Raw genomic sequence first — 22,474 nt, 5'->3', positions numbered from 1 at the left:
TTAGCCATATGTATAGGATCACTGTCCTGCTGGAATGTGAACCTTTGTCCCAGTCTCAAATCTCCGGCAGACTGAAACAGGTTTTCCTTAAGAATTGCTCTGTATGTAGTGCCATCCATCTTTCCTTCAATCCTGATCAGTTGACTTGTCCTTGCCAATGAAAAACATCTCCACAGTATGATGCTACCATCACCATGCTTCACTGTGGGAATGGTTTTTCAGGGAATGATCAGATGTGTTGAGTTCAATTTTTGTCTCATCTGACCAAAGAACCTTCTTCCATGTCTTTAGAGAGTCCACCACATGTAGTTGGGCAAACTCCAAATGTGTCTTCTTATTCTTTTCTTTTTGTTGTTGTTAGGTGTGGAGTCGTGTCCGACCCATCGTGACCCGATGGATAATGATGCTCCAGGCCTTCCTGTCCTCTACCATTCCCTGGAGTCCATTTATTTTTTTTAAGCAATGGCTTTTTTCTAGCCACCCTCTCATAGAGCCCCTCTCAGTATTATACAGCTTAAAGTGGTCCTATGGACAGATACTTCCATCTCCGCTATGGATCTTTGCAGCTCCTTCAGTGTTACCCTTGGTGTCTTCATTGCATCTCTGATCTCTTTGCCCAGTCTGAGTTTCATAGGGTGGCCTTCTCTTGGTAGGTTTATAAAAGGTATCCCCTGTGCAAGCACTGGGTCATGTCTGACCCTTGGGGTGACGCCCTCTAGCGTTTTCATGGCAGACTCAATACGGGGTGGTTTGCCAGTGCCTTCCCCAGTCATTACCGCTTACCCCCCAGCAAGCTGGGTACTCATTTTACCGACCTCGGAAGGATGGAAGGCTGAGACAACCTTGAGCTGGCTGCTGGGATTGAACCCCCAGCCTCATGGGCAAAGCTTTCAGACAGCTGCCTTACCACTCTGCGCCACAAGAGGCTCTTTGGTAGGTTTATAGTGGTGCCATATTATTTCCATTTTGTTATAATGGATTTAATGACATTCCATGAGATATTCAAAGAGTGGGATATTCATTTATGGGTTCATCCCTAATGTATACCTTTCCACAAATTTGTCTCTGGCCTGTTTGGAGTGTTCCTTGGTCTTCATGTTGTTTTCTTAGTGGTGCTACAGAACATATTTATACAGACAACCTATGGCAGATCATGTGCCACTTGGATTGCATACTTGTGGACACTAATTAAGAGAGTCCGTTTGGTGTAGTGATTGAGTGGAGCCTTCTATTCTGGAGAGCAGGGTTTGATTCCCCACTCCTCCACATGCAGCCAGCTGGATGAACCTGGGCTTGACACATCCCTGATAGCACTCTTCTCACAGAGAAGTTCTGTCAGAGCTCTCTCAGCTCCACCTACCTTGTAGGGTGTCTTTCATGGGGAGAAGAAAGGGAAGGTGATTGTAAGCCTGTTTGAGACTCCTTTGGGTAGTAGAAAGTGGGACATAAAAACCAACTCTTCTTCTTCTAATTATGTGACTTCTGAAGTTAAGTGGTTAGAGAGATCTTATTTAGGGGTGTCATAGCAAGGGGAGTGGAATACTTAAGCACAGTTATGATTTCTGTTTTTCTGGTCTTGAGTACTGTTTCTGTCACAATAAAAAATATTTTGCATCTTCCAAGTGGTAGGTATGTTGTAAGAATCAAATGGTGTTAACTCCCCACCCCCACACAACTTAATTCCAGGTTGTAATGTGACAAAAAAGACAAGCACCAAGGGAGGGGGTGTCACTATTTTGCAAGCTACTGTAACTATATAAAGATTTCATTTTGTATGCTCAGTTACACAAAAACTTAGTCATCTGGCATAATATCTCCAAAAACAAAAAACAGTGGTCTTTGAAAATTATGCCAGGAAAAAGGATATTAGCAACCAAGGCATGTTTTGTTTTGTTTTTCATATTTAACATATGCCTTTTCAACAGCTGTTATTGCAAACAGAATTTCAATAAAATGAATATAATTTCTCGGCATGAGCCTTAAAATCCTTCCTCAGTTGTGGGAGCTCTTGTGCTTTTTTGCAAGTCCACTCACATGAAAAACCACAATTAGGGATAAAGACATTTATTTTTGCTGCTCACACGTGTGTACAATTGGTAGATGGGGGTGTGTCGATATTACTCTTACTCTCTTTAACTTCGTTTAGAGGTACTTTATTACCTATCTGGCATTTGAACACTTGTTTATATGCCTTCCGAAAATTCTCAGAGAGAAATGCATATATAATAGGATTCACAGAAGAATTACTGTAAGCCAGGCAATGAGCTGCCACTCTGAAGAGAAATGACGCTTGAGTCAGTGGGAAAACTCCAAATTCGGCCCAGAGGTGTATGATATGATGCGGAAGCCAGGATATTCCAAAAACCACCACTACCACCAGGACCGTCTGTGCTGTCTGGGACAAAAAACAAAAAAGTAAAGCAACAAGATGTCATATTGCAAAAGCTCGGAACTCATTACCAATATCCATGGGAAAGAATGTAAAGGAAATCAATGATTGTACATACTCCTTAAGTAGTGCACTTTCATACATTCTTTCCACCTCTCTACCTGCCACAAGAAGAAGCAAACAGCAAGCTGTGTAGAAACCAGGAGAATCAAGGGAAAATACAGAGGGAAAAGATAACTTTAACTCTTCCATAATTTCAAGTGAGGTGCCAACCTGAGTTAGTGTAATATCAAACTGATACACTATTAACCTGAACCTGAAAGTCTGTAAAAATCATGAATGGGAAGGGGAGAGAATCCTATTTTTGATGTATCGTCCTTCAGAGAGGCAGGTCTCAGCCCTTATGCCCTGTTTGTTGACTACCATGTGAAAGAGAATGCAAGACTAGATGGACCACTGGTTTAATCCAGAATGCCCTTCTTATGTTCTGATTTCTTAGATAGGGTTGGAAAATACCTGGAGAGCTGGAGTTGGGGTTTAGGGAGGGGAAGGACTTTAATAAGGTATAGCACCATAGAGTTCACCTCCCAATGCAGCCATTTTCTCCAGGGGGGGAACTGATCTCTGTTGCCTTGAGATCAAATCTCCATCCGTTACCTGGAGGTTCACAACTCTATGCTTAAGATAAAAAACTAGCTTTGTCTTTTACTCTTATTTAAAACAGATTACATTTCCTGGCCAATGTAAACTATATAACAAGTTATTTTATAAGTAAGTAGAATTATAAGTCCTAGTTTATTCAAAATTGCAAAGCTCATAACTAGAGTTGCCAGGCATCTGGAATTGGCCCAGATGTCCAGTATTTTTACCAACAGGGAAAAACATGAAAAAAATACTGGACATTTAACTGTCAAGCCTGCTCTGGCCACCCTCAGCATCAAACGTCAGCTGGGGCCAAGGGAAGGAGGCTATTGGGCAAAGAAGGCACCAAGGCAGAAGAAGCACCAGATTGGAAGAAGGTGAATGATGCAGCAGCTGTAGCATGTAAGCCTTGATACTCCCAAGCAAGGGAAGGGTTCTCTTGTTTTCACAATGATGAAACAATCCTGGGTAGAGGGGTTTCTTAAACTAGCACACTCACCCACGTGGAGAAGAATGGCATATCGTTTGTGCTCTCCCCCCGCCCCACTGTATACTAGGGAAGAAGGGAGAGATATGTTCTTACTGCACAAGAGGCAAAGGAAGAATGCACGAAAAGGCTAGTTGGTAGGCTGATCACTTGTATGCCTTTTAGGTGAGAAACTCTGCATTCATTTGCATTTAAAATAACACTTGATTTATTTACTTCATTTTCTCCCTACCTTTCTCCCCAAATGGGGCCCTGGAGAGAGAAGCATGTTTATTTGGTTTGCAAATCATGCATACCTGAGATTTTGATACAGTGTTCTTGAAAGAGAAGTGCAAAAGGAGGGAGCAATATTTCTACTAAGGTTGAAATGGGCATTCCATCCTCTATGTGTGTGAGAAAGAAAGTGTATGCCTTTTCTAAAATGAAGGCTCCCCCTTTCCTTCTTAAAAAAAAAAAAAACTTGGATTTTAAAGGTTTTTCAACTGCCCCAATAATTATAAGGGTCTTCATAATATAAAAACAGCCCTTGTGGCTCAGATCAGGAATTCATTTAATCCAAAATTGTTTCTGATAGATAGGTTCCCTCCAAGAAGCCTCACTCTGTTGGCCAAAGGCCAAAAGCTCACTCTGTTGTCATTCAGAAGCTGCCATGGAGATATACTGCCTCTGCATATTTATTTATTTATTAAGAAGAAGAAGAAGAAGAGTTGGTTCTTATATGCCGCTTTTCCCTACCCGAAGGAGGCTCAAAGCGGCTTACAGTCGCCTTCACATTCCTCTCAATTAAAAATTGTACTGACTATCTCCTTGGACTCAAGGTAGCCAACAATGCAGCAAACAGATTCTATGATAACCACTGAAATTAACAAATTAAAACCCTGAGGAATACAAAGATTCCATCGTATCTGATAGTTCCTGCTGAAGCTTTCCATACATCTATCTAACCAAGTTTTAAATCCTTTCAGCTATTGGCCATCATTCCAATTTGTTATAGCAAGTTGTACTTTTTGTGGAGGACAATCTGTCAAACCCCCTTCTTAAGGACAGATTTACTAGAAAGCATACCTCTTTCATGCAAAAAACCACAGCAAGAAATTGTGGTTTCAAATTTGGGTTGAATGAGGTCAAAGCAGTATGGGAAATATGCTCTGAATACTGAGCAAAGAAGCACAGGTTTCCATTAAAATTATGCTCATCACCTTGTAGAGAACATATGTGTGCCTTTCACAGTTAATATGGTGTTATGAAATCATAATACAGATGATGGCTGGAGATTCACCCAAAATATGTCTTTGTGGAGAGGAGATTCTCAGAGTTGGTTCCAGGCACAAGGAATGGATGTTGAGCTGCTCCCTCTCCTCCCTTAAAGGGTGTCAGCAACTGAAAGCTGGAAGGTGAGCTGTCTTCCCAGGGCCTTCCAAAGTTCTCCTAGGCTGCCACCACTGAAGCTGTTGCCTTCAATTGCTTGGGCTCAGCACTTCCTCCAAATGCAAATCGAATGCAGCAGTAGCTGTGGCTGCTACAGAACAGCTAGCCGTAACTCTGGTCAGGGTGCAAATAGGTGTCCACGCCTGTAAATGTGGAGGTTCTACACAGTGCTCATGTCAACGAGGCACTGATAGATCTGTCTTTCATGACTTCTATTGATTTTCTGTGGGGTCTTTTAAAAAGCAATTTAAGCTAATTACTATTACACATCAAGTAGTAGTTAATTTTTTAAGTTAGCTATGCCTGAAGAAGTATTTTTCTCTGGTTACCCAGAACGTATGCGAGTTGGTTTGCTGGAGAACGCAAATATTATGAGAGCAAGAGAGAATATTCCTTCCGTGCTGAAATATATTACATTTGTTGTACATTATATTTAGTACATTTTTATCCTACCCTTCCTCCAACTCAGGGCAGCATGCATAACCCCCCCCCCCCATTTTATTCTCAAAAATATCCTGTGTGAGACAGACACTGGCAGAAAGCGACCTAATTAACGTGATGACAAGAATGAGGATTTTAATCTGGATCTCCCCAGCCCTTGCCCATTAGTCTAATGATTGTATCACACTGCCCCTCACTGTATTCTGGTAAGAAATGTTAAAGTTCATTTTGCATGTCACCTTTGATCAGGGCTGGCTATATTCATTTTGCCTCTTGAATATACCTGCTTATCTGTACTCAACTGAACTGATTTATTATTTTAGTTAAATCTGTTGGCTAGAGCTATTGCAAATGGCTGAAAAAGCTGATCAAGGCTTAATATATTTCTAGTCTGTTTGTCTTGGATGGTAAACCTGCTTATTTGTATCTGAATCTTAGCTGGCATATCTGAATATTTATAATCACTGAACTAATTTATTATAGTCTAGTTTATTAAATTCTAGTCTAGTAATTTTATGACTATCATACCTATAACAGATATGCCAGGTATACCGTAGAGCCATTTATATTTGTATTTGTTTATTTGCAATGACTTATTAGCACTGGAAATGTTTTATATATCTGTGGTGAACTGTGATCTGTAATCAGTGAATAAAGAATAAAGAAAAATAAGATGTAATGTAGAATGTCACTGTTAAACTTCTCATATGGGGGGGTGAGTGTTATCAAGTTTATTGAAATATCTGCAACTCTAATTATGAATGGGGCTAGAGGTCTCCCAGTATTACAACTGGTCTCCTGGTTACAGAGATGACTTCCCTGGTAAAAACTGATGCTTTGGAAAGTGGAATCTGTGGCATTATACCCTGCTGAGGTCTCTCCCCTTCCCAAGTCCCACCTTCCCAGGCCTCACCCCAAATTCTCAAGGAATTTTCCAATCCAGAGCTGGAAGAGACCCCAAATGTACTATATGACAAGATCTGAGCCTCTGCCTCTTAAGTCTATCATACCTATAACAGGTATTTCCTTTGGCAAAAATAATTGTACATAATATTTATTGATTTATTGTATTTATTTATCTTGTGTTGCTTGTACATTAACTAAGTTATTCCTTGTGTGTGTTATAAATATCCAATAAGCAGTACAAAAACAGATCAGAGAAATTAGGGACAATTAGAATTTCTTCACAGTTCTTAAGATTTGTTTATCTTGAAAAATACCAATATATATTGAGAGATCAAATGAGAGAACAGGTGGGTTAAGAACATAAGAGACACTTTGCAGATCAGATGATGGTCCATTTAATCCAGCATGCATAGCAGGGGAGAAAGAAAGAAAGAAAGAAAGAAAGAAAGAAAGAAAGAAAGAAAGAAAGAAAGAAAGAAAGAAAGAAAGAAAGAAAGAAAGAAAGAAAGAAAGAAAGAAAGAAAGAATTTTTCCATACTCTTTAGTTCCCAATGACATTCAGTTATTAAATCATTAATTCATTAAAATACAAATTAGGAATGATAACTTTGATTGCCACTATAATGAATTCAGGAATATGCAAATGTCTGAAAACTTGAGCAACAACAAAAATTCTATAGCAAATTTCTCTGCATGACATATTTAAATTATTACTGACTTAGAAAAAGTATTTACCTTTTTCTTAGATGCTTCTGACTTCTTTGACATGTTTCTCAGCTTTTTATGCAAATGATTGAGGACCTGAAAATATTATAGTTTTCATTTTGAATCTTGCAAAAATATTTCCACAGCTTATTGATTTGCATAAAGAAGATATGTTTAGTTAGTACAGACATCATTCAACAACATATGTCTTAAGTCAAACAAACGCAAAACTGTATGTAGACTTTTTTAGTAGAATACATGTAAAATCTTAAAGACAATATAGCATATACTTCCCTTACCCTGTATAAACTTTTTAAAAAGCCAAAGACACTGAAAAATGTTGATACACCAGTTATAGCAGATCCAAAGAACTGTGTTGTTGAACAATCATTTATTTCAATAGATTTTAAATCTCTTCCTGGAAGTTCCTGGGGAATGTGGGTCTCCCTGTCACTATGGTATCACTTGCTTTACTTGTTAGTTCCACATTTAAATAATAATTTTAGTTGGGGGTTTGATTTGATCTTGACAGCCAGTAACGCAATTCATAACTTATCAACATTCATAGTTCTTTTGTACTTGTTAGAATTGCAATCAGCAAGTAATCTGGTGAAGTCAGCTCTGAAGGGATGTTGTTGTAAAGTTATTAGGCTGCTAACATAGGTACCTATGTTCTCACTACTGACACCTAATAGTCACTCTGTGAGTGCAGTGGAAAAATCTCAAGCAAATGGCTGGGATTCCCTTTATTTAAGCTGGCCTCCTGCCCACTTCCTGCTTCTTCAGGAGGAGAAGCCCTGTGTGCTTTTACTGAACCAAGTCATTAGGCTCAGCTCTCTCCATCTGCTGATGTATAGGTATGTAGTCTGCCTGCAGCCTAGCCATAGAGGCTTGCAATATGCTGCTTTTGTAACTATTTACTCTGCTTCAGAAAGGAGACTGAAGCAGAAAATAGATAATAATAAATGTTGATGAATATATGTATTTGTAAATAATATTTTCAGTAAAGATTACTCTCTTTAAAATCTCAAAGCGCTGTGGGTCTGGATCTGTGCCTCATCCACAAAGGTAACTAATAATTGAGTATGTTCAAAACACTCTGTTACTCCACAGTTCTATTTATCTGGAGGGACCCAGGAGCAAGTCAAGTCCAAAAGTCCCAACAGTACCTATCAAGTGCTGTCACAGACCAGCCATGGCTCAGCAACAGTGAGGAATGCTCAGAGGAGGAGAGGAGGATCAACAGAAGCTGACCAGCAGTCAAGTGAGATGCAGGCATGCCCTAACTTGCAGGCAAGAGCTGGTTCAGAATCACCTCCACCCTCAAGTTCTAATTCAGCATATGAAGGTCAGTCACCTGCCCTCAGCTCTCTAGGATTGTCTGCACCCTTTGAATGTCACAGAAGGCTGAGAATAGATTTATAGGCTAGGTGGTGCAGTGCACACTTTATGGCTCAATGACAGCTGCTTGCTGAGGGTGATGAGTCTACCGACAGGGTTGTTCCTGCAGCCATTACATCTTGGTGTGTGGCTATAAAGTCTCCCGAGAGACGTTTTTGAGCATGGACACAACAGGTACATCAGCTGAACTGCTGACACTGCCTTGATTGATTCCTGGAAACCTGACCTCTGACCATACAACACTGAACTTGTGAAACCTCCTCTGGCCTTGCTTCTATTTTAAATGAGAGAGATGCTGTAACCTGACACACGAAGCCCGCAAGCCAGCCAGTACAGGTGCCCTATAGACTGTGTTCTTACCCATTTCATTTATAATGTTACAAAGTCTTCTTATAATAAGGTTTCAACAATATTAACTTGCATATCAGAGCCTCTTGCAAGAGTTCCTTAGCTAAAATCTCTCACAACATTGGACCTTGAGACATCAACAAACCAAAAAATATATTCAAATCTAAATGACAGATACATGAAGAACATTAATCATTTGTGTTTAGTATAATTTAATAACACAAATAATAGCTTTGTTTACTTGTTCATTTAGCCTACCTCTTCCCAAATATTTGTTATTTCACCATCAAACAATCGTCTCCCTGGAGTACAAAGGAGGCAGTCATTAGACCTCTGCTCAAAAAACATTCATTGGCCAGGAATGAGATAGCTAATTACAAACCAGTAATTACCTCTATCTTTTCTAGAAAAGGAAAAAGATTGTGCAGAAACAGAGCAGCTCCAGCAGCTCCTGAATGATACATCTGTCCTTGATTCAATCCAATCTACCTTCTGTATCTATTCAAATTGTATGCCTTTCAAGGCAATCTATATCTGTATCTAATCTACCTTCAGGACTAGTTTTGGTACTGTGATGACTTTACTTACACTTGTGGATGATCTTTGTCTAAGTTAGACAAGGGACTCTCTACCATCTTGATACTGTTGGAGCTCTCATTGGTAGAGTTGCCACCCCTGTCCCTGGGCCCTGCCCCTCACTGGCTCTCAGCGGAATTAGCTGGCTCTCAGCGGAACTTAACAGGAGTGGCAGAGTCCGACACCAATGGCTCAGGGCCATTCCGCACAATGGGCGATGTCGCTAAATCTGAGCATTATTGAAAAGCGCAGCAAGCAAAAGGGGCAGGTCTCGGTAATGCACACAGCCGGTTCTATCGAAAAAAGGCTCTCCCACTAGCGCTGTCCTTGTAACGCACATGTTTCTGGTCTCACTGAAATCGCAACAAAGGAGGCGATATTATTCCGCACTTCTTCCAGCCCCTGACCGTCAATCAAACAGAGCAGCCAATGAACTGTTGTGTTCGTGCTTCCCTTTAAAAACTGATTTTTAAAAACATGAAAACACCAGTAGGAACACATATTCATTCATTCGATGTATCAGAAAGACCTTTTTCGCTGGCTTAGGAGCTGGCGCTTATTCGTTTACATGCTCTGAAAGTTTAAAAAAAAAACCTCCCCCCCCCCAGTGCTATTTCTGGCTGAAATTATGGGCAGTGTCAAACGGGGGGCTGTATTCTGCTTGGAAACTTTACAGACATTTGCTTGTGGAGGGATTTCAGCCAAAGAAGCATAGCTTATTCATTGCTTTTGCCGGTTTAAGGGGGGGGAAATGGCGATCGCGACACCAGAAGCTCAGGTGCAAGAGATTAGAAAGGGACATGCTTGCTCCCGCTATTCTGAAAATTCACATGTCTTTTTCGGATGTGTTGCAGGTTGTTCTCAAGAGTAACAATTAAGCGATTTTTGCGGGAGTGTTGCAGGAGTGTTGCAGATTGTGTACGACATCATGAATAATGAAAAATAAATAGTGTTACACAATGGTAACACTTCAACAACATTAACGCTGTGCGGAATGGCCCTCAGTGTCTTCACTGGCAATGTGCCACAGTTCTAGTTTCTCAGCCAGTTTGGTGTAGTGGTTAGGAGTGCGGACTTCTAATCTGGCAAGCCGGGTTCAATTCTGTGCTCCCCCACATGCAGCCAGCTGGGTGACGTTGGGCTCACCACAGTACTGATAAAACAGTTCTGATCACAACAGTAATATCAGGGCTCTCTCAGCCTCACCTGCCTCACAGGGTGTCTGTTGTGAGGAGAGGAAAGGGAAGGCGATTGTAAGCCGCTTTGAACCTCCTTCGGGTAGAGAAAAGCGGCATATAAAAACCAACTCTTCTTGTTCTCTTTTATATGTATACTAGGGGCAAAGCCCGTTGTCTCCAAGAATACAACAGGCGCTAGAGCTTGGCAGTGGGAAGAGGAAGGGGAGGAGTTGTCCAGTCTGTAAGGGCATGGGGTTGAATGTTGAGGCCTACTGCACAGGGTTGTTGTGCAGATGAAACAGGAGACAAAAAAAACAGTTTCCACTGCAGAATAACGCTATGCAGTGGCCTCAAACCTGCAGAGAGTTGCAAAGAAGAAAGACACATGGTTTGACTGTGTCTAACCCCTGGCCAGAGCAGTATTTTAAGTGAAAAGGGGCTTTTCTGTGGCCTCCCTGTCAGCCAACTATTTGGCAGAAGGGGTAAGTTCCCCACTCTCAAAAGTAAGGCCCTCAGGCTCCCCTGTGTTGCTCTTGGAAAGGCCTCCCTCCTCTCAGTCAGGGCCTGTCAGAGGCTCCTTCGCAGCCGGCCTGAAGGGGGAGAGGGGGAGCACTCTGCAGCCTCCTGCCAGCTCTGTCAGGGTTCTGAGGCAATTTACAGTTGGACATGACAGTTAGGACAGCCTTGGGACAAAAAGGGCTGGCGCAGCCTGTGTTCTCATCTCCCTTGGCAGCCCTGCTGACCTCCCCTCCCTGCGGTGGTCAGGAGCAGATTGGCAGCCAGACTGGACTATGTGAATGGAATTTTGGTCTGTCCTGGTGAGGGGCCAATAGGAAGGCGCTTCGCGTGCCTCCCCATTGGCTGCTTGGCCCTGGATGGACACTCGGAGGGCCCTGACTGAGGGGAGGGAGGCCCTCTGAGTTTTTATCCTGGACAGGGCCCGCCCTAACTCCTCCCAGGTGGCCTTACCCTTTTATTTAATACCGCAGGAGCGGTTACAGATGGCCACTGAGTAAGTTTGCACAGAGCTTGGGGGTATATGCGGATGACACTAAGCTCTGTATTTTATTACCCAAGCCTTGTGATGTGTCTGCCTTGGTTCTGAACTGGTGCTCTGAAGCTGTAGTCAGAACAACCTGGGGCTGAATCCAGACAAGAAAGAGGTAGTTGGGAAGGCTGATATTCAAAAGGGACTCAATCTGCTTGTCCTATATGGAGTAACATTGGCTTTTTCAGAGCATGTTGAGAGCTGGGAGGTACTCAAAAGACCTTCCTTGCTGGATGAAAAGTAGGTTGGCATAATGGCCAAATTCATCTTCTATCAGCTGCATCTAATTCACCAACTTTCTTGTGACCTAAATCCAGCTGATCTGGCCATGCTAATTCATGCTTCTGTACCTTCAGGATTGGATAACTGGAAGAAACTCTCTATGGCGCTGTCCTTGAATCAGCCAGAGCCTAGACCTTTTCCATTATGGATCCAACTCTGTGGAATGGGCTTCCTGGTAAGAGGACCCCCTCCCTGGAGATCTTCAGAGGTACTGGGACCAAGCCCTATGAAGATAGGTTGAGGGACTTAGAAATGTTCAGCCTGGAGAAAAGGAGGTTGAGAGGGGACATGATAGCCCTCTTAAAGTATTTGAAAGGTTGTCACTTAGAGGAGGGCAGGATGCTGTTTCTGTTGCCTGCAGAGGAAAGGACACGCAGTAATGGGTTTAAACTACAAGTACAATGATATAGGCTAGATATCAGGGGAAAAAATTTCACAGTCGGAGTAGTTCGGCAATGGAATAGGCTGCGAAGGGAGGTAGAGAGTATTTTCAGCAGTTCAAGATGAATAAGAAAACTGATTTATCATAAATTGCAAGAGACATAAATCTACCCAATTGTATTATTAAGACTGAAATAATGAGGCACTGAGTTGCAAACAGGGAAAATTAAGAAACAAATCCCTGGAGTTACTTTTGCTAGATTTATCCCAGTCAATTTTCTACTCAGCTTGAGTTGTTATCCCCTTAGTTTTTTGTTATCAAGCAAGATGTTCATATTAAAGCTTTTAGTTGTTGAAACAATACATTCCTATATCACAGAATCACTGATTTATGCATTTATTGAAGATGCTATTGTATGCTCTTGTCCTGACAGCAAAAGAGAGAGACCCCTATTATACTAGTGTTTCCATGGCTACTTGGCTACATATAATACTTATCCTATGATATATATTATATACTTCTTTTGTGTAACTCAGCCATATGATAAAAATAAATAACATGGAGTTTTAAAACTCTCAGAGATAGAAAGGTAGCTGGAGTCAGAGTGCCACTGTTTTACTACAATTACTGTAATGAAGCTTTTAATTTTAGACAACAGAGAAAAAATGCAGAAATGATAATCCATGTTTCCTTCTGCTTTTGACAACTCTTTGGATTTTGGGACCAATGATAAAAACAAGAAAATATCGCAGTTTAGACATTTGATGTTCATGCTCTCTGCCTGAAAACAATTTTTTGCTTATAGGTTCATTGGCTATATTTTTATTAAGAACAAGTTATCTGAGGAAGTGTGTGTGCACACGAAAGCTCATACCTTGAATAAAACATTATTGGTCTTAAAGATACCACTGGATTCAAAATTTGTTCTGCTGGTTGAGACTAACACAGGTACCTACTTGAATCCAAGTTATGTAATATGTCATTTAAAACTTAACATCAGTTACAAAATAATATTTAAAGCCTAATCTGTGGCCTAAAGCATATACAAAATCAGAGTCCAGTAGTACCTTTAAAACCAACAAAGATTTATTCAAGACGTGAGCTTTCGAGTGCAAGTACTTCAGACCAACACAGCTACTCATTTGAATCTAAAACATATATGAATTTCAAGGTACCATGAAAGCAATATCAGGGTACATATTAACTGCAACAGAACGTGCCATTCCATTTGACTTAATACTATGCCATTATTTCTATTATAGTTATGCTATTAGAGACATAGTGGCTTCCTCTTGTGCACAGGGGATCAGCAGGTACCTTTCCAGGCTTTGCTCCCCCCAAAAGCAGCTTCAGAAATTAGCATAACCTTCAAGGTAGTATGCAAAACAGTACTGGAATGGTGGCGGGGGGGGGGGGGTGCGCTACAGCCTAGGGAAAATTGATGACAATATATGAAAAGTGTTGTCTGTTCATATATGGTGATATTTGAATACAGCCCTTACTGTATTGTGATATATTCCTCTACCACAAAAACAAAGCTTAGCTTAGGAACAACAATTGAATCTTTGCTTTTCTAGATGTTTTGAAATATAAACTATCAAGTGTACAAATCACCATTTGCAGAGTTCATAATGGTCAAGATGTTTGTACACTGTAGGCAATCCTGTTGTGCTATTTTTAGAGTAAGCATAAATTAATAACTTATGTTTCTATTAAATTGTTGTATTTGAAAACAAAGCCAGTGGACCAAACTGCAACAGACATAAATATTTATACTTGTTTGACAATGCTCCAATTCCAACTAAACTTAATCATGGTTAAATCTGTTTGATACCAATGGGACAGGTTAACAGGAAGTACAATAAGTCTCATTTGACTTTAATTGGAATGGTGTAATTCTGTTTACTTAGACTTGATGGGTATCTTGGAATGCTGATCTTACAGAATTATATTCAGCAAATAGATATCCATTAAAACAATTAATGAACAGGGGGCTAAGAAAACCTACTAACTTGGATGGTACCAATGAAATATGGCTTTGAGACTCAGGGCAGGATTTGGATATAAATGTGGGTATGGCAGGACTGGGGCCTCCCAGGTATCCTGTAGTATTGCAGCCCATAGCCAGCTGGGTAAGGATCTAGAATCAGTTGACCCTGCTCCCTCAAGCACATGCTCTCTAGGTTAGCCGTTCTCAAGTTTTTTACCATTGAGAAACCCCTGGCTTCAGGCTTCAAGAAACCCCCAAAGTGGTACGATCGTGCAGAATATGCTTGGGAAGCATAGCTGTGTCCAAACCCACCTGGGGCCCCTCCCCTTCCCACCCCCTCCAGGCCCATCATTAGCCATTTTGGGAGGGGGTTGACATGACCATATATGGCCATATCATCTGATAAAAGTTTAACAAATTTTAAAAATATATTAGAATTAATTAATTCCCACCCATTCAGGAAAACTTCATATGAACACGAATGCTCATACCTTGGTCTTAAAGGTGCCACTGGACTCAGAATTTGTTCTGCTGCTTCAGACCAATATAGCTAACCAACTGAACATATGTTTCCAGCTTGATTTGGGAAATGCATTGAATTCTGTGCAACCTTCCTGCTAGGCTTAGTAGGCCATGTTCCGAGCAGCAATCCTTAACACTATTTCGCTCCCTTATATTTGGGAAACAGTATCCTGGGGCCCTGTCCATCCAGGTCCACCCTGATTGGCCCTCCCCCTCCTGCTCCCACCCTCCCTCCTTGCCAGCTAGAAGCCTTGTGGCTGCAGCCTCCATTGTCGCCCACGAAGAGAGGCAGCGACAGGGCTTTGCAGCCCACAGGTACGCTCCTGCTGGGAAGGAGGCAGGAAGGGGGGGAGTTTGCAGACTCCCTGTGGGCTGCAAAGCCCTGTTGTCACAGGTTGGGGGGGGGGGGCTTTCCATTCCCTTTAGCCTGCTTTGCAGGCCAAAGGGAGCCGCGGCCATCCACTCATGCCCTCCTGCCTGCTGCCCCTTTCAAAGCCCATTTTTAAAATGGGTTTTGCTACTAGTAAATAAATAAAATGACCCTTTGTGTGGCTAACAACTCACTGCATAACAGCTAACAGCTCTGCTCTCTGCCAGTAGGCACATGGGGCCCAGGCTGAGTGCCTGTTACGGTCTTCTTTTACCCATGCTGCCCAGCCTCCACCTTCTGCTGATTCCCCCTAGCTGTGGCTACCAGGGTTCCTAAGCACTGCCTACACCCACCTCCCAAGCCGCCTCCCCAAGGTAAGCCCTTAAGCCAGTCCTCTGCTGTTCCTCATAGACTGAACCTGCCTGCTTGGCAGTGCCAAGCCCACAACGGAGGACAGTGCAGCTGAGGCTCCTGCATGTTGCCCACACTCGAATCTCCAACAGGAGAGCTCACAGTGCCTGTCCACCACAGCTTGCCTCCATCTCCACCCTGTGATGCAGGGGTAGAAGGCATCCGGTGAGAGATGACGTGGCCCCTACTGATCCCACTGGCCCAGCCACTTAGTTCCCCCACCCGCCTCTTTGCTACTATATATATAAAATAACAGGAATAAATTGAGATGCATTTTCCCAATTTATATCAAGCCTTCCTAATTTATGAAGATAACCTACTACTTTATCTCTTTTTTAAAAACAGAAATATTGATTTATTTATATGCCTGCTTTTCCCCTGAGCATCTCAGCATTCAAAGAAGGTAGGCTAGGCTAGAGATACTTTTTTGTGTGTAGTCCTGGATGTTTATTGACATAAGGACACACTAGAATTTAAAAGGATAGGTTGTTTTTTTTTTGGGGGGGGGTGTAGAAAGCAGGTCAGGTGATATTGCTAACTGGGTATTCACTGTTGGAATCCAGTTACTGTACCAGTGATCTAATTCTATCTATCCACTATCTTTGACCGGAGGCTGAAATTCTCAGTCTTTAGAAGCATTAACGCAGGTTTTAAAAAACTTTCTATCCATAAAGTAATTGAGGCCATGCAAATTATTACAATACAATTCTTTTTGTCACGCCCCCAGCATACTTTATTTGGAAACATGAACGTTAACTATGATAAGTGGAGCATATGAAGCAAGGGCATTATCTGCCTGGCATATATGCTTCAGCTGTTGGTGAAGGATACTAAGGGCTAAGGTGACCAGATTTTAACATTGGTAAAGCGGGACACCATTGACTGGGGAGGGGGGGCCTTGATTAAAAATTTGGTCTATATAGAGCAACAGAAAATTTCATAGAACACATAGAACACATAGAAAATAGTAGTAGTAACCATAGTAGTAGGTTATATATAAATTTCAACATAAGTACAATTGGCCAGGTACACCCAGATGTCCCTCCAAAAGTGGGACAATCTGGTCACCTACTAAGGGCTGAGGAGCACCCTCAGGGCTACTTGCAGTTCTCATGCAGCATCTTCTGCCCGTCTACTGCACAAGAGAGGGATGAGGAACTCTACCAATACCATTGTTGTGTGTTTGGTGGACCAGAAGAGAGCCCCACAGGTAGTCATTTCCATAATGATAATGATGATGCCGGCTTGGTGTAGTGGTTAAGAGTGGTGGACCCTAATCTGAAGAGTCTGGTTTGATTCCCCACTCTTCCACATGCAGCCAGCTGGGTGACCTTCAGCTAGTCACAGTTCTGTTAAAGCTGCTCTTGCAGAGTGGTTCTGTCAGAACTTTCTCAGTCCCACTTACTTCACAGGGTATTTGTTGTGGGGAGAAAAAGTGAAGATGATTTTAAGCCACCTTGAGGCTCCCTTGAGTAGTAAAAAGTGAGGTATAAAAACCAACTCTTATAATAACAACAACAATAATAATTTATTTTTAATTATTTTAATTTAATTTATTTTTATTCTTGCACTTTCCCAAAGGCCTAGGACAGTTAACAACTCAGAGAAAAGAAAGGAAAATGTAACGGGAAAAGTGGCTAAAGGGGATAACAGAAAAAGATAGTGTGAATGGGTCAAAGGACAACAAACAAAAGCCTTGCTCACAGGTTACACATGATGTGATCATTCTTTAAGCGTGTAGAGGAATTGTCATGTTACAGTCAATGCAAATCCAGCTGAATATGTCCTTGCACCCAGTTTCATACATAAAGTGAATGCTCACTGACTCTTTCTTACAAACAGACTGATGAACAAACAGACATAATCTAGATGTATTCCCTGTAATACATGAAAAGGTCTAAAAGTAAGACAAGCACTTAAAAAATAACAAAAGAGGGTGGAAGGGGACATGAACAGGGGGAGCAAGTGGGTACCACTTGTAGAGTATTGTTGGGTTAAGCTTGGCTTCCAGGAACAAACCCCTAGTAATAACTTGAAAGTTGCTTGATCTACTTCCACTCAGAATACTGAAAGTTCTTTCCCACCCTTAGTTTGCTGGTATGAAAGCCCAAGTGATATTTAAAAACAGAATAAGCTTGCTGGCTCAGTTAAATTTGGCCATGGTCAGCTGTCTCCCTGGTACTACATGCTAAAACTGAATGATTATTAAATGCTATTTAATGGATCTTTCTGAATTTCCCATGAGGAGAGTTTTGGTAACCCTGTGGTTTCAGAAGATCCAATCAGTTATCTTGGATGAGCATTTTGGAAGTATTCCAGCAAAATAACCTGCAACGATGATAGTTGAAGACTGTCCCTTTTACTTATTGAGCTGTACAGTGGTAAGACATAAATAAAGGGAGAAGCTTCAGACAGGAATTTAGCATGAGTCAACCGACAGAAAATTAAATTCCCAGTTGCTAGTCCTGAGTGGAACAATATCGGAAAGGTATTGATTTAATTTTCTAGCAGAGCATAAATGACAAAATGTTACATATTTATTTATATATTTAATTCATTTTACCCACTTTTCTCCCCAATGAGCACTCAAAGCAGCTTACATCATTTTCCTCTCCTCAAATTTACTTCACGAAAACCCTGTGAGGTAGGTTAGGCTGAATGTGTGAGTGGTCCAAAGTCACACATTGACCTTCCGTGGCACAAATGGGGATTCAAATCCAGGTCTCTCAGACACAAGACTGGCATTCTTAACCACTAAGCCATACTGGCTCTTGAATAGTGGATTGTTTTAACAGTAAATAAAATATCAGTTAAGTTTAAAACTGATAATAATTTAAATACATTTCAAGTGACTTGTGGGCTAAACCAACAAATTACTACCCAAGTGGTTAATAGTGTCTCATTTGGTCACTTGTCCAAGTCAGAATTGATCCAGGCAACCAGGCTGGAAAGCTTTGCAAAGGCTTCTTTTATTTTTCCATTAGTTCCAAAATGACTAAAGTAGTGAGAGTAAGGCTGATGAAGGACAGAAACAAAAAGCTCTTCTAGATATGTAAGGCTATTTGATAGGGATCTGCACTTATAGCCTAATTCTCGCACCAGTAGTTAGATCTTAGGATAAGAATGTGAACCATAACACAAGAACAATTCAGAAGTGATACAGTAATGCTACAGTCTGTTTCAGAATTGTCTAAAAACAATAAAGTAGCATCTCTACTGCTGTACTACTATTACTCCAGTATCTACGTAAATCTCTCCCCTCCCATATAGAGTAAGAATTGGTTCCCAGTATACACACGTGTCCTGACTTGGATGTCTCAAACTAGCCTAATCCTGTGAGATCTTGGAAGCTGAGTAGAGTCAGCTCTGGTTAATTCTTGGACAGAAGACCGCCAAAGAAGTCCAGGGTCCTGCTAGACAGAAGCAGGCAGTTTCTTGCCTTGAAAATCTTACAGGGTTGCAATAAGATTCAAGTGGTATGAAGCAGCAGAGTCCATGTCACCTTTAAGATCAACAAATTTTTATTCAAGGTATGAGCTTTCATGTGTGCGCACACTGCAATAAGTTAGTCGTGCTTTGCGGACAATGCACACACATCATATGTTGTATCTTTCGTGCTTATCCTCTTGAGCCTTTAGGGGTATTCTGTGCTACCTCTGGGGACTAATAACAATTTTGAATTATTTTGTTATTGCAAATGGAGTTGTTTGTTATAGAAACTAAATGGAAACTTGTATCTGAAATCATAAATGACAGAGAGGCATTTAGAAAAACAGAAGTTGACATATGTGCCACCAAGGTTTTCTCCTTTACACAATTAATGAATCCTAAAACATGAACCAATGCCAAAATGTATGGGTTTTTTATTGGTAAGTTTGTTTAAATTAAAGAACCAGCTCCAAACTTCATTATGTTTTATGATACAGTTTTACATTTATGTATTTCAATAACACTTTGGCTACTGATAGGTTAAAGTTACTGGCCAGTATCTATAAAGCCAACTTACTTGTTGACAAGGTATCTACATTACTGTTCATTCAAGGACATGTAATAATGCAATATGTAGAGTGGTCCTTTGGTCAGAAAGGGGGGAAATAAGATTAGTTCTGCCTCTGCAATGGCTGTGTCCCAACTCCCATCATTTCTATTGATCTATTTCTATTGGACAGACAGGTGGTTTAAAAAAGCGATGATCTCTGAATAGTTGTTAAGAGATATTGTCCTGCATTACTGAAGTCAATAGCTGATATCTGGGATGCAGTGTTAGGAATTCACTTCCCAGCTGGAATCTTTGTGGCCTTCCCAAAGTACATTCCATATCCCAAAACTTTCAATGACCTTAATAGTCTTGAGTTGCATTCCCTCACCCCAGCCCATCAAAAGGTATAAGGTGTGTGATTACAGGCCATTCTTTTCTTGTTATATAATTGGTAGAATTGGCACCTGAAGGGATGGGGGGACAGCTTTCAGGTATGTTCTTCCTTTCCCCCAACAGGTGATTTACACTGACACACACTGGTGAGAGATTGTAACATGAAGCAGCAAACACTTTTTTATACTGAGCAGCCCATGACTGCTTGCAAAGTTTTTGGATCAGGATAGAATGTTCTAAACAAGAAGCAGAACATGCAAGCATCCGTGATGTAATGGGACAACTCCAACTAATTGTTGGGAACATTTAAGATCTTGAACCAAATGTGTCTTACTACTGGTCTGGGAAGATACCTCAGTTGTCATCAAATACTAAATAATACATTCCAGCCATGGCACTATCATAATTATGGATCTCATTTCAAGTCCTTGAGCCTGTCCCCCCACAAATAAACATATTTATTTATAGCATAAATAACTATTTGTACCTTAGCTCTTGCCAAACTTAGTATATATGCATAGTTTTCTGCTAAACCGTTGCACAAAATAGCCTGCATATAACAATGCATAAGCCTGTTGCATATCCAACAAAATGCTTTGGAAATTTAACTTTATCATTTTATAGGGCAGATTTAAAATCATGTCGTTTTTTGTTCTCTTTTAACTATTTAACTTTTAACTATTTATGTCTTTCACCCCAGACTCCTGTGTCAACATGTGTGCAGAAACACAGACACACACAATCCTGATGATTTTCCCACACTCCCATTTATCCACTAATCATCTATTATTCTATTCCTTCTATTCCTGTATTTGTAAAAAAATAAAAAATTGCAGTACCTTTGCCCAAGAAGATCTGACCTATATGTCTTCTCTATTTCTACACATACATGTATGCACATACACACATACTTCATTTGTGCATATTGTACACTTAAGAAACAGCTTCTTGGAGTCTGGCTTCTATTTTTCTGTGAGACACGTTTTGTTTTGCACTCAACATTCAAAGTGAAGATTATGCCTTTACAAACTTCTACGCTTAACACTGACTGCTCATCTGTCACAGCACCTGCTCATTCCTATTCTTTGCATAGTCTGTATACCATGTGAACTCACAAATACCCTGACAGTTGACCATAGGCAAAACATAACCCATATATGCCCCACTCCTCTACATTTCATTGGAGCTGTCCCCCTTTTCTCACACAAGATTGTGTGACTCTCTCATACACAGGGACTTTCTATATAGCGTGTTATTCATACACCCACCTTAGCATAACAGAATGAGATCAGCAGCAAAGGAAGCAGGTATCCAAAGACAAAGGTGCAGACCACGTAAACTTTCTTGTGCTCTTGATTGGGCCACATTTCCCAGCAGAAAGTCTGGTTCACGGTTTCCTGATGCAAGGTGCGCTGGTAGTGAGCCACAGGGGAGGCCATGGTAATGGACAGCAACCAGATGACCCCTACACCAAGCAGCGCATTACGGGACACCCGCAGGGACGAAGAACGCCGGGAGTGCACAATGGCCACATAGCGGTCCACGGACATCGCCGAAAGGGTGAAAATGCTGACCAGCATAGAGACTGTGAGGAAGTAATGGATAAACTTGCAGATGAAGGTGCCCAGCACCCAGCTGGGCAACATGTACACAGTCGACTGGAAAGGGATGCAGAAGAGCAAGTAGGCCAAGTCGGCAACGCTCAGGTTGAGGATGAAGATGTTGGTGGTGCTGCGCGGCTTGCCTGGCTTGCTCCTGGCCAGCACCGTGATGACCAGCGAGTTGCCCAGGACACCCAAGGTAAAAATGAGGGCAAAGACAATCAAGGTGATGAAGTTCTCGATGCCAATCTCCGAGAAGAAGTCGGTACCCCCCTCGTCCTCCTTTGGAGGGTCCTCCCCGGAGAGCCAGGTGGCCAGGGAGACCAAGCCTTCCGTCTGGTTCATGGAGAGGGAGGACAGGGCTGCTTCTGGGTCCATCCTCTGGGCAGGCTCCCCTCTCCCAGGCCAACTTGAGGAGGAGGGCAGAAGAAGCCCAGCCCCCCAAGCCCTCTCACCCCAGCCCCCTCCCTTTTCCCCGACCCTTTTCCTTATCCCTCTGGGGCAGAAACTCCCTTCCAAGCCCAAAACCTGGTCCCCTCCAAGAAGCCCAGCAGCCCCTTCGCCTCTCTGGAAGGAGCCAAGGGGAAGAAGTCCCTCAAGTCCAGAGCCTCTGGAGGAGGAAGAAAACTTCCCACCGCCCGGGAGGCAGGGAGGGCTGCTGCTGCTGCTGCTGCTGCCCAGGAGGCGGAGAGCCTGCCCGGCGCCGGCTTCTCAGAGGCTTCGCCCGCCCCGCGCGCCTTTCGTGCCCCGACGAAGCGAGCGCGGCGCGGCTGAGCGCCCAGGCAGGCAGCGGCCGTCGCCTCGGCAGCCCCGACCTCGTCTGCGTGCGGAGTGGGACTGGCGCTCCCGCCGCCTCTCGCCTCTCGCCTCTCGCCTCAGGCTCCTCCCCAGCCAGCTTGACGCGACGCTCGCCCCTCGGCGCCTCGACGCCTCAGCGCACCTTCGCCGCCCAGGGCTCGGGGTGGCCGGGCAGGCTGCGCGCGGGCTCCCCGGAA

General features: G+C 42.3%; 1 protein-coding gene across 1 annotated transcript; it reads right to left on the bottom strand.

Moving 5' to 3' along the window:
* Positions 1–778: 778 nt before the first annotated feature.
* GALR1 (galanin receptor 1) lies at positions 779–21,904 on the bottom strand. Its single transcript, XM_077352935.1, has 3 exons — positions 21,147–21,904; positions 7,029–7,094; positions 779–2,395 (listed from the first exon to the last, which is right to left on the bottom strand). The coding sequence occupies exons 1-3, from the start codon at positions 21,855–21,857 to the stop codon at positions 2,078–2,080; spliced, it is 1,095 nt and encodes a 364-aa protein (XP_077209050.1). The 5' UTR covers positions 21,858–21,904; the 3' UTR covers positions 779–2,077.
* Positions 21,905–22,474: the final 570 nt, after the last annotated feature.

The sequence above is a fragment of the Paroedura picta genome, chromosome 9, assembly GCF_049243985.1.
Source record: "Paroedura picta isolate Pp20150507F chromosome 9, Ppicta_v3.0, whole genome shotgun sequence".
NCBI lineage: Eukaryota > Metazoa > Chordata > Lepidosauria > Squamata > Gekkonidae > Paroedura > Paroedura picta.
This window is presented reverse-complemented; position numbering and strand designations above follow the sequence as displayed.

Excerpts from the sequence above, each read along its gene's own strand:
- GALR1 (XM_077352935.1), bottom strand. The coding sequence starts at position 21,857 with ATGGACCCAGAAGCAGCCCTGTCCTCCCTCTCCATGAACCAGACGGAA. Across the intron at positions 7,095-21,146 it reads TCTCATTCTGTTATGCTAAG|GTCCTCAATCATTTGCATAA; the intron begins GTGGGTGTATGA and ends TAATATTTTCAG. Across the intron at positions 2,396-7,028 it reads CAGAAGCATCTAAGAAAAAG|ACAGCACAGACGGTCCTGGT; the intron begins GTAAATACTTTT and ends TTTTTGTCCCAG.